We start from the raw sequence: 12652 nt of genomic DNA, 5'->3' as shown, positions 1-12652 counted from the left end.
CGCGGTTCAAATTGATTTCAGATTAATCAACATCAAATATTTTCTTTTAATTCTACCATTATCGCAGCATCGTTTAATATAATAACAGTTAATTTTTTTAAATTCTAAAATCATATATAGTAAACAATTCTTTATGTTGATCCTGTAATATACATATATTTTGAATTAAATAACAGCTAAATATACGTCAGCAAATCCATGGTTTTTTTGGGAATTTAGAATAGAATAATAAAATATATGAATTAAGAAATAAATAGCTTTTGAATTTTTTTTAAATTTAATGTTCATCAGAAAATAAGAATTTACGATTTGCTAAAATCTCGCTCTGTAACAATTTTACTATGCGATTATTTGATGGTCTCTTATTAACGACACGTAATGTAATCTTTTTGCAAAATGAGAAAATTGCACAAGCGCGTTCATGTATATATTTTTTCAATGAGTTATATAATGATATACTTGGTTCATCGTTGTAGTTACACTGTTTCCATTGATTCCATGAAATATGGAAGAAACTGAATATTGAGTTGAGACATTTAGTTAGTATCGGATGACCGAATACAGAGATGAACATACAGTGTGTATGATTCGATAATCCTCAACATGAGATATTAACTTACATATACTAAGTGGAATTAAATCTGACCTCTTTGCCTACTTAATTCGACATAATTAACTTTCACCGTATAATTGAAGAATTCATAAGAACCCCCTCCCCCTCCTCTCTCTCATTTCTTTGAAACAGCAATTTCACCGAGTAACGTTTCCTTTTCACTTGGCATCAAATGTATCCCGATTAACTTGTATTTTTTTCTGCACTTGAATCAAATGAGACTTATATCAAACGAGAATTGTCTCGCGATACACAATTATAATATGACAATAATACTATATTTGATAAGTGGAAGCGTGTAAATTTCATAAATTATCTCCCATTAAATATTCAAGAATGATTTTTACAGATAAATTAATTGAATGTGAATATACAAATTCAATATTTGTTGGTTTTATGTGAAACAACATTGAATTTTGATGTTTATTTTAACATTCGTTATATTAAAAAATACAGATTAATTTAATGTATTAATTTATACTCATAAATTATTTTTTTTTTGTAAATTAATTCTGTACACTTTGTCTAGTCACATTTAGGAACTTTTGTAATATACAAATTGATTGCGAAATAGTTAGGTTGAATGCATACTTTTAAAATCACTATATTTCTGAGTTTACTTTTGTTTCTCGAGTATATGAGAAATTAAAACTTGCACAATGGCCTGACTGTTTTCACGTACTGGTCGCGAACAACGGCTAGTACATTGCGTGGAAAAGTTGGCAGACGGTCGGAACCCAATCCGTTCCGTATTCTGTGCGTGAAACCCGCCCGGTCGGCGAGGTGACACTCTGACAATGGTTAACACCTACGCAGGTGCCACGTAAAGCACGTCATTCGTCTTTCTCTTTTCACCGCAGCGTCGAATTTCCCGCAGGAGGTGATCCCCTTGTTGAGGGCTCCTGGATCCCGCGAAAGAAAAAAAAAACGAATTATTTGTTCTCTGGGACCAGGTCACATAATGACACTAAGCAAACAAGCGTACAAAATAGCACAACTTTCACACGGTACGAGAAACGCCTTAAGTAATCGCTGTGTTAGTTGACTTATATCTAAGCAGTTCTCTGTAGGTATCAATAGATTGATTCATAAGATTTCATTAAAATCAATGAGAGGAAAAATATAAAGGAAAGTCATCGATATTGACATAGGTCTTCTAAAGCGACATTCCCTTATTTTTCAGAAACTAACTATTGTACTTTATTAATACTAATAAAATCATGTTCTTTTAGCTAATTAAAGAAGTACAAACTTATAATTCATATATTTGTGACTTGTTTATATATCAAATTAGCTAAAAATGAATTTTACGAATGCGAAAACAATTCTTACGATTTTCTTTTGCGTAGTTTAAATAATAGTGACTATATTATTGATAATATTACGTCGTTTCAAATGCTTGTAGTTTCCTAAATCAATTCTCTCTATTTATGTTATTTTTTCTCTTAATTTTTTCATAATACGATTTTAAATTTGAAATTGGGATGTGTAAACCGCCACACTTTTCTGTAAGATCATAAACTAACTTAATCCTTATAATGTCGCTTTATAGTGTCAAATAGTTCTGTTAGAGCTGAAGACAATCGTGCATAAAAAAAGTTTTGAAAAAACTATCGCGTTACATTTGCATTACAGAACAGTATAAAGTAAATATGCATATAATTCAATAAAAATGTTTTATAACGAAGTAAAAAGATTCTGAAAAATCTTATATTCACTTATAGGTACTTTATACAGATAATTCCTATAAAAAAAAAAGAATAGGAATACGTAGCATTACTGCCTACTGTATCAGTTTTGGAGTCCATTTTGTCAGATACTCATTTTTGTTTATCTTACGAAAAAATTAATTATTGCAAAATTAACAATCAGTATTATAAAAACTGCTTATACTATCTGATAAAAGACATTTTTAGTTTGTACTTATGTTTTTAAAGTTTTATTTTTACTTTTTGTTTAAGAAATATTGTCTAAAAACAAAGTGGTATGTCGGTATATCGGCGGTATTTCTTCTATATATAGGAATGCTTTTTTATAAAAGAAATATCCTTTATATAATCGTACACATTTTGTAATTATATCTTTTTAGATACATTGAATATGTAGGCTAACTCCGCTATATACGCCGCACCTATTAAAAACTTAATTTATTAAGTATTATTTATTATGTTTATAATAAACGAACTATATTAGAAACTTTGTACTGCCTGTTACTATGAAAAAAATATTAGAAATCCGAAATATTTATTTTTCATATTAAAAAATACACTTTTTGAAACCCTTGCATTTTTGCGTATATCCCATAGGAATATATGGCTACTCATAAGGGGAGGGGGGGGGTATGTACGACTCAGGAAAAATTTACAAATAATGCATATAAATAAGTTGTAAAATGACATAATAACTTATAAAATGCGTTTATAAAATTTTATTAAGGAATAAGAAAAAAAAATAAATATGTATATGAAGTAATAAATAATAATAAATAATAATTACAATCTTCCTACATATATTACAAGTGTTATAACATGTACATATTTCATATAATGCGTTTATTGCGTTTAGTGCACTGAATTCAATCTGCGCACTTTGTATGCTTTGGGCATAAATCTCGTTCGCTAAAAATGCTGTATATTCCAAACAGATGAGATATACAAAACAATCAAATAAACAAAGAACACGAAAGCAAAGCACTTGTATTTTGCTACACAATATGCTTTACTATTCCACTACACATATATATCACAAAATAACCACTGTCTTTTACACGTGTTACATACCAATAAAATCCCCTTATTCTTTATAGAATAATATATTCGTTATAGGTATACAATTTATACTTTACTTTATCTTATCGCTAGATTCCTATTTTATCCTTATTTCGAAATCGGAAATTCCGTTTCTCTTTTATATTCAGTTTCTTTATTTGAACATTCAAACTCTAACAGATAGATCACGTTATGTACTTTTATGCGTCATAAAAATTATCTATAGAATATTCTAGAAAGAATGTCTAAGAATATCACACGATCTTTCTCAAAGAAGCCCTCCTATAAAATAACAAATATAAAAGCATATTATACATTAACATTAATAATAACGTATATTATATTAGCGTTTAACGATTAAGTAATTAGCAGTAAAATAGAAACCTTCCTGAATGCGAGAACGAATATCTTTTTCTTTTTTTCCCTTTTTCTTTTTCTAATAAAGTTAAATTAATCTTAAATATATGAATGTAGTGAATTCGCCTCGCATAAAGAATATTAAGGAAAACCGAATTTTTATAACAAATTGTTAAAATTCAACTATTACTTATTAAGAATAAACTTGTAGAGTAGGGAGTAGGGCTTACGCGGAGCCTTGCTGCCTTATCTCAAAGAAAGCGCGAGTATAGGTTCTACCAAATTTTGGGAAGTGTCGATTGGTTCTGAAAGGACACTCCCATACTCATTTTCAGTATATAAAGGAAGCTGTCGAAGACAGAAACACACACTTATTCACAAACTCTTAAACTTACTCTCAAACTCTTAAACTCACTCTCAGATTCAGACTCTTAGACTTAGACTTAGACTTAGACTCACTTTCAGACTCGCACTGCTTCGATCAATCAGCCAGTCAGTCAGTTACAGTCAAGGTGAGAACTATCCTCGCGCTTCATCAGAACCTCGTTTTCGCATTTATCTTTTTTTTTAATAAACGATAATATCAAATCGAATCTATCGACGGAACGTCTAAATCTCTAATCTCTAATTCTTCATACAAATATACATATATATATGAATATCTGAGGAGTCGTTGCGACTGTCGCTGCCAATAGCGTGGCCCCCGTTTGTCGACACTTCCTCGGAGAATTCATAATTTCCTCGTATCCAGAGAGCTGTTACGACTGTCGCTGCCAATAGCGTGGCCCCCGTTTACGACAGTTCTCCGGAACATTATAATTCTTTTTTTTGCATTAGTTCCATGCCTACCAAAGGCGGACGAAGACAAAAGGAAAAGAGATTGAGGTTCCAAGTTAAATCGGCCCTTATTTCGAATCAAGATCCTTTCCCCTATTTCCAAAAACTTGCGCAATTGCTAGACCAAGACAAACCGGTAGACTCATCCCGCGAATCTGTCTATACTCTAAATAAATTGGAGGTCAACCTCACGTTTCCTAGTTACAAAACCATTCCAAAACACGATCCACGTAGATTCGCTTGTAAACTTCGCGATCTTTTTGGCACCGGATTCAAGGTTACCCTTCCTTTAAATTATCCAATACTTCCCAGTGAATCGCATCCTTAACTACACAACTTAATCTCCGGTCCCCGAGTAAATTGTTTAAATACATTGACTCAAAAACGGAGAAAAAATCTCAATAACGACATTGAGACGTAACACACGTCCTACGTTAATCATTTTATGTAGATTATATTGTAATTTATGATGACGTTACTTTACAGTGACAAATCGATTCAACTCGACACAATAAATTCATTAACAGTAAGAAGCTAAAATCATAACACAATATTACAATAATATAACATAAAGAGTAGTTGCAGGAAAATCACTCCTTCTATTTTTTCTGACTTCTGTAGCGTAAATCTCAGCGCGGCGTATTTGCCTAAAGTTATCCTATATAAAGTTTAATAATTCTATAAGTATATTTTCTGTCCATAATGTTTAAAGATGCAAACGTGATGATAAATCTCAGCGCAACGTATTTGCCTAGAATTATCCTATATAAAGTTTAATAATTCTACAAGTATATTTTCTGTTCATAATGTTTAAAGATGCAAACGTGATGATAAATCAATATAAATAATTAATCGATATAAGTATAAAAGGAAATATTTTATAGGATGGCAACTTTATTTGCGTGTATTGTTTTGTTGCAGCCGGCTGCTATCGAAGATCTTCGAAGATGGACATCCACTGAAGCGCTCGGTGACGTCACTGTACCACCGGACTGTGCATCCAGGATCTTGGGCGACACGACTAGCGACGATGCTGTCGATCACAAGCTACCTAGCCCCGAGGAACAGGTTCAGGCTATCGCGCTCAAGTAAGCGGTTTATCTCAACACGTCACTTGATTGCTGATAGAACAAGAATTGTAGAAATCGCCGCACGAAATACAGAGACTGACAGAGATCGGAACATCATTTTTACTATTGAGGATGTGGTTTATGAATGATAATCTTAATAAAGTATCACAAAAATTTATTTTCAGCATATGTCAATAGATTTTAGATCTTTAGTTAAAAAATATACAGTTTTTATAAAAGTATATAAAAAATATACAGTATTTATAAAAATATATACAGTTACGGACAAATTGAGTGGAGAGATAGTGGAAATAATTATAAATGAAAATTAGTCAGAATAGTGTTACTATTATATAACTATGTTTTATATTATATATTTTTATGATACATAGAATATTTAGTGAATAATTGAAAATAACATTTACATTTTTGTACACGCAAACTATATTGAACGAAAAAATCAGCTAATTGTCGAGAGACAAAAATTAGTGGACACTTGATTAAGACACTTGATTATTGGAACTAAATAGTTAGTTTGAAACTACTATGTGAAAAGGAGAATTACGCATCGCATTTGTTTACGTTTTTGTCCTATAGTAACGTCTTAACCAAGTCCACTTATTTTTGTCTCTCGTCAATTGATTTTTCCGTTCAATATGGTTTGCGTGTACAAAAATGTAAATGTTATTTTCAATTATTCACTAAATAATTGATATATAACTATGTATAACTGTTAAAATCGATATACCTTTAGGAAAAACGTAGATTTAAATTCTTATATTAAATATAAAGCAGGGAGAGTGTGAACGCAAGAATAACAATTTTGAATTAAATTATTTTATTGCTACTGTTATTATGATGAGGCACAGTCAATTTACAAAAGCATAAAACATTATTAAATAAATTAATTCCATCGAACACGTAATGAAAGGATACTGAACCAAAATGACGGTGGTTACGCACCGTAACGTAAGGAATAATCAAGTATTACAATAATTACAGTATTTCAAAAATGGTATCAAAACCGTATCAAATACGTATACCCGGATCGGATTTCCGGATGATTACCAAATAATTATAAAGTCGTATGTGAGGAGCTAGCGTAAGTTTTTGTGTTCTTGAATGTCACGATCTCCTTTTAATAACTTCGATGCTGTCTATGATCCTTGATAATATACCAGAAGGGAGAATCGTCATGAAATATATACTCGATTCACTGATCCGAGGTGGCTCGAAAGTTTCGTGTAAGTAAGCGCTCTACAGGTACTAGCTGTGCTTGTGAGGCACGATACTTGGATCCTTGATTGCTAAGCTTAGCGAAAGTTTGACTGAGTTGGGCTTAAGGTTCCAATCACAGAGATCGAGCACTTCTAGATTTGACTCTCATAAGACCGAACACTTCTAGACTCGATTTTTGTAAACATACGTACACACGAAAGAGTTCTACTAGACTCGAGAAAAATCAAGAAGGGTGGAAAAACAAGCAAAGAGGAGAGGTTGTTAAGACAAGATGGACGCGCACTAGCACCCCCATCTACAGCGCCGCCTCTGCTTATCCAACTTACATTGTTACCAACATGCACTAAGATAAATTTCAAGTAGCAACTTTAATCATTCCGCCCGCCTTCATTAACAGTGTTAATGAAAAGAAAGAAAAAAAATATCACAATGTTTCGTGAAAAATTGGAAGAGGACATACCTTCCCAACAGAGCGCTTCAGTACTGAGGTGTAAGTCCGTATGGTAACAACTCGAATAAGTCCGTCAGTTCCAGGATGAGTTTGAATAATACGCCCGAGAGGCCATTTGCAAGATGGATACTGTTCATCGACTACAAGAACTAAATCCCCGATGCTAGGAAAGGTGTGGGTTTGTTCCATTTGTATCTAGCATAGTAGCGTTGCAGACACTCTTTGGACTATCTAGTCCAAAAACTTTCTCATTTCGTATTAATTGCTACCTGAAAAGGTGAGAAAGTTTCATGTGTTCAATGGATGGTTTCGGGAATGACAGAAGGTACATAGCCTATTAAAAAATGACCGGATGTTAAAGCTTGGAGGGCATCAGGATCCTCTTAAGACGCTTAGGGGTCGGGAATTTAGCACCGCCTCTATTTGAGTCAAAAGAGTAGAAAATTCTTCTTAGGTAAGCAAATTATTTTCTATAATTCAAAGAAGATGAAGTTTTACGGATTTAACTCCTGCTTCCCATTTTTCACCAAAATGTGGAGCAGATCGTGAGTTAAATCGCGATTGCATCATTAGCCAACAGTGGCGAGTGGTTTGTCTGACTCTTGAGTAGATAATGTGAATAATTGCAGCTCTGCATCAGCACCCTTAAAATTGATCACTGGACAAAGTAGAACAGATACCACATCGAGTAATAAATCTTTTAAATGCAGCTATAAATCCTTCTGCAATATAAGCGGTAACGAGCTCCAAATGATATAGCATAGCAAACAAAGAGCGCGATATATGCTTTGGCGCAATATAAGTTTTGATATTTTTTCTCTTCCATATTTTGATGACGAATGAGCCAGCATAATCTACTCCGATGTGTAAAAATGTGTCTTGAAGGTGTTATTCTTTCTACAGGCAATTGCCCCATCAGTTGTTGTGCTCTCTTTTGCGGAAACGTGAACATCTTATGCATTTAAGAATAAAAGACCATACACCTATGAGTAGAGATTGTCCACCTATGATTCAATAGTCGTGTCTTATATACGACAATGTGACTTGAATACCACCATGCAAGGTACGCAGATGAGTATCTGCAATAATGAGTGTAGTTAAAGATGAATCCTTTGATAGGATTAATGAATGTTACTCTGACAGTGAAAAAAGAAAACATTGCAATCGACCTCCAATATGTAAAAGACCATTTGAATCCATGAATGGTGTAAGACGTAAAAGAGGATTGGACGTAGACAATGAATTTTGTTTTGCAAGAATCTTTACCTCCTGGTGAAAGTGCGATTTCTGGACTGAGCTTACCCAGAACAATCTAGCGTCCTCCAATTCTTTGGTAGTAATCGTTGAATTCGATGTCTGTCTGAGTTTAGCGATAGCTCTTCGACAAAGAGCAGTGATTCAAACGAGTTTGTTTAAGCTAGAATATCTATACATGAGATCCCATTTTAGATGTGACAAGAACTGCATTCACTTTAGCCGGTTTTTCTTCGAGAAGTTCTTTGACAGTTGAAATAGCTAAAAAGGGCCAATTCTAAGGCGATTGTGACAACCAAGATGGTCCAGTCCACCATGTTGAATGTTCCGAAGGTTGATGAGGAGTTAATCCTCTCGTAGCCAAATCTCGTTATCAGGGATGAACTTCCAGGTTGCTTGAGGTAATGTATCTTGAATGTGAATGAACAAACTCTGTTGTACATAAAGTCTTTCCACCACAATGGATGGTTAGTAAGCCACAGTATGTGATCGATGAATCAGTCCACAAACAAATAGAGGAGTTCAAGTGACCTAATGTAATCAGCAAATGCGATACTTTCGTTAGCAAGAAAGCTCCCGTCAATTCCAAACGTGGAAGGATAAGTCTTTTAAGAGGAGCTACCTTTGTCTTGGAGGCCAGTAAAATGGTTATTATTTCCTCTTGCTCGTTAATCGTGCGAATATATACAACCACAACCATAGCTATCTGTGATGCATCACAAAATCCATGAAGTTCAGTCAAGTTACCAGATTTACATCCTATCCACTATGGAAATGTAAGATTGTTCAGATCCTGTAAATTGTCGAGAAAATTGCATTTGTTAGCTATAGAATCAGGCAATGGATCATCCCAACCCAGCTTAAGAGACCAAAGCTCTTGTATACTGATCTTGGCAGATAATAATTGGTGAAAGGAGCCCGAAGGATCGAACAATCTAGCTATAGTAGATAAGATAATTCTTTTAGTTACAACTTCTGTTCTAGATAGATTTAAAGTGAACTGGAATACATCCTCAGACGATTACCAACATAATCCAAGAGTGTGAACGATTAAATTGTTCTCAATTTGAACGGTAGAATCACTAATTTGTCTTTCCACGGGAACGTGTTCTAGAGTCTTAGGATGATTGCTGGTCCATTTCTGTAAGCTAAAACCGTTCGTCCTGCAAAGTCGTAAGAGTTGATCTATGATTTCTTGTGTCCTTTCAACGCAATCAGCTCCATCAAAAACATCAACGATATATCTTCCTCTTTTCAGTACAGAAATCGCTAAAGGATACTTCGAACTCTTATCTTTTAAAAGTTGCAAAAAATCACATAATGAGATACGGAGCACAAACTAAACTATATGTGACCGTAATAAGTTCGTAGGTGAGAAGTCCCTTATCTGGATCCATCCACAAAATGCGCTGAAATGCTCAATGATCTGGATGAACTTTTGTCGAAACATTTTCTCGACATCAGTAGAGAACACGTAACGAAATAATCGGAACCATATAAGTAATCAAATAAAAGTTATCAAATAAGGTTTGCAATTTTTCTCCAGTATGTAAAAGATCGTTTAACGAATATCCCGAAGTGATAGGAACTGTTAAATACAATTCTTAACTTCGTAGTAAACGTAGACTTTGCTCTCTTAGGATGCCATGATGTGGCAGATAATAACCGTACGAAGTAGGTGACTGGCCATTTAGCACCAACTGCATGTGTTGCAATCTTTCGTGTTCATTTAAGAAATCTGAATAAGCGTGCGCGTAATTAGCATTAATTTCAAATTGATTTCTCAATTTCATAGCGAGTTGTAATACTTTGGTATGAGATTCTCCTAGGTTTTCAATCGATTGTTTAAAAGGAAGTTTTATCATCCTTGACGATATATCATTCTTGATTATCTCTAGTGTGTAGATTGGAAGTGGTCTTCACATTCCTGGTCTGCTAATGACAGACAAGAAGGTCTAGTTAAGGGAAGTTCTTTTAGTCTAAAATTTGCGTAATAGATTGTAAAGTTCATAGTCCAAGGTGACATGAAATCCGCGAGCAATCCTTATAGCAATATTATTATTGATAGGACCAGAAATAATCCATCCAAATTTTGTTCGTTGTGCGATGGAAGAATTTTTCTGTCTCTTAATTATCCTTAATTACCTTCTTCTATGATCTGACTGTAGATATCTGCTCCTAGTATTATGTCTATTGAACCAGAAGAGTAGTAATTGGGATCTGTTAATTTTAAATCACTTAGATGCTTCCACGAGTAAGGGTTAGTCTATTTGAAAGAATTGAGGAAGTTAATTTCTTCTAATATATAAGCTGAAATAATGAGTTTATAATCTGAAGTGAAATGAGGCATCAGTATAATGGATGTTAATCCTTTCGTCTTTGACGATTTCTAAGCACTTATTTCTATCAAAGGAAGATGTGAGTGCGTGCGAGACAGTCTTTGAACGAGACGTTCAGTTACTAAAGATATCTCCGATCCTTGATCCAAAAGCGCTGTTACATTGTAAGTTTCTCCAGAAGGTATAATAATCTTAACCAAGTTGCGAGTAAAATATTAAGCAAATTAGCAATATATTCAACTGAAGAATGTAGTACTTGTGCTTCTATTGCTGTGGAGGTCTTTGCAGTAGCCGTTACCATAGGCTTAACTGGAGATTTTTTATTCGACATTTGATGAATTGTAGTATGATGCTTTGCAGCACACTTTTGGCACTTTTTAGTACTTTTTAGTACTTTTACACTGAGCAGAGCGGTGCAAACCTAAACATAGCAAAGTTTTGTTTTTTGATAAGCACTGTCCAAGCACTGTTGTACTGATTTATTAGAATAATATGGACACGACACCGGATAATGATTTTCCGAACAAATGGTACATTTCTTTTGTGTCATAGTGCCACTATCCTTCGATTTGCCATAATAATAGGATTTTGCGAAAAACTCTGCGGTTGAGAACTAGAATTTACTGATCGAGATAAACTTTTAGAGATAATAAACGAGATAAGAAAATCACTAAGCCGAGTCCAAGACGGAAGTTCCTTGGATGAACCAAAATGTTGCTCCAAGCCTTAACAGATTCCAAATCGAGTCGTTGCACAGTAATAAAGATCAGGAAGTCATCCTAATAAGAGATTGGACGTTGCAGATTCTCAAAAGTTCAGTAAATTTGCATAACATGAGTATATAATTTTTCCAACTCACCAGCTGATTCTTTTGTTATGCGCTTCAACGAAAGCAAGGATTGTAACGCTACGTTGACTAATAATTGTTTGTTTTCATAATACGAGATTAGGGAAAGATTCCCATACTTTCTAAAAACCTGCTGACAACATAGTATTTAATTTATTTATAGTCTTTAACAAAAGAGCAGACAACCCGGTAAGACTAGTTTTTAGATATTGCAGTTTTTCTACAGGTGACAACGTGAGATTTTCTATTATAAGTGAATTAAGTCTTTAAAGGATAACCAATCGGCTGGTGTATCATTAAATTTAGGAAGATCAATGCGAGAAAGTCGCTCATGGTGAAAGAAAATCGATAACCTTGAAGAGGGTAAAGAGGCAGAGTTGGAAGCTGAAGTGCTTGGAATGCTTTCCCGATCCTATTCCAACAGTGCGTTCTATTTCTTGACTGATTTGACATAATGTTCATGTGTTATAGCAAAGAGATTGTTTGTAAAATAAGAATGATTATGTATATTCAACTTATCGTTTGTGCACAATTCGTTCATCGCTATCGTGATTGCTTTATGTTCCAATGAAAATTGTTCCCAGTCATCTTTCAGAGTGAATAGGTGTGCATGAACTCTTTGTGAGGTTAAGTTTGTCAAGCCATTAAGTCTTTCGTAAAGTTGCCTTTCGTAAGCATGAGCTATGATCTCACATAAAACGAGCTGCTACTCAATATAACCGTGAATGTGACTGAGCCTCATCTCTTCTCGCTGTTCACAATATCCGGTTCGAAGGATTAAAATGTTAAAATTGATATATAATATCTTTAGGAAAAACATAGATTAAAATTCTTATATTAAATATAAAGCAGGGAAAGTGTAAACGCAAGGATTACA

General features: G+C 33.9%; 1 protein-coding gene across 1 annotated transcript in view; it reads left to right on the top strand.

The window, feature by feature from the left end:
* gukh (NHS actin remodeling regulator GUK-holder) overlaps nucleotides 1-12652 on the top strand; it is a 132649-nt gene that overhangs the window by 88694 nt on the left and 31303 nt on the right. The window contains exon 3 of the mRNA XM_087409880.1: nucleotides 5497-5663. Within this exon, the coding sequence (XP_087266006.1) occupies nucleotides 5497-5663 (167 nt within the window). The remainder of the gene's footprint in view (nucleotides 1-5496; nucleotides 5664-12652) is intronic.

The sequence above is a fragment of the Acromyrmex echinatior genome, chromosome 9 (genome assembly GCF_024713525.1).
Source record: "Acromyrmex echinatior isolate Ae372 chromosome 9, ASM2471352v2, whole genome shotgun sequence".
NCBI lineage: Eukaryota > Metazoa > Arthropoda > Insecta > Hymenoptera > Formicidae > Acromyrmex > Acromyrmex echinatior.
This window is presented reverse-complemented; position numbering and strand designations above follow the sequence as displayed.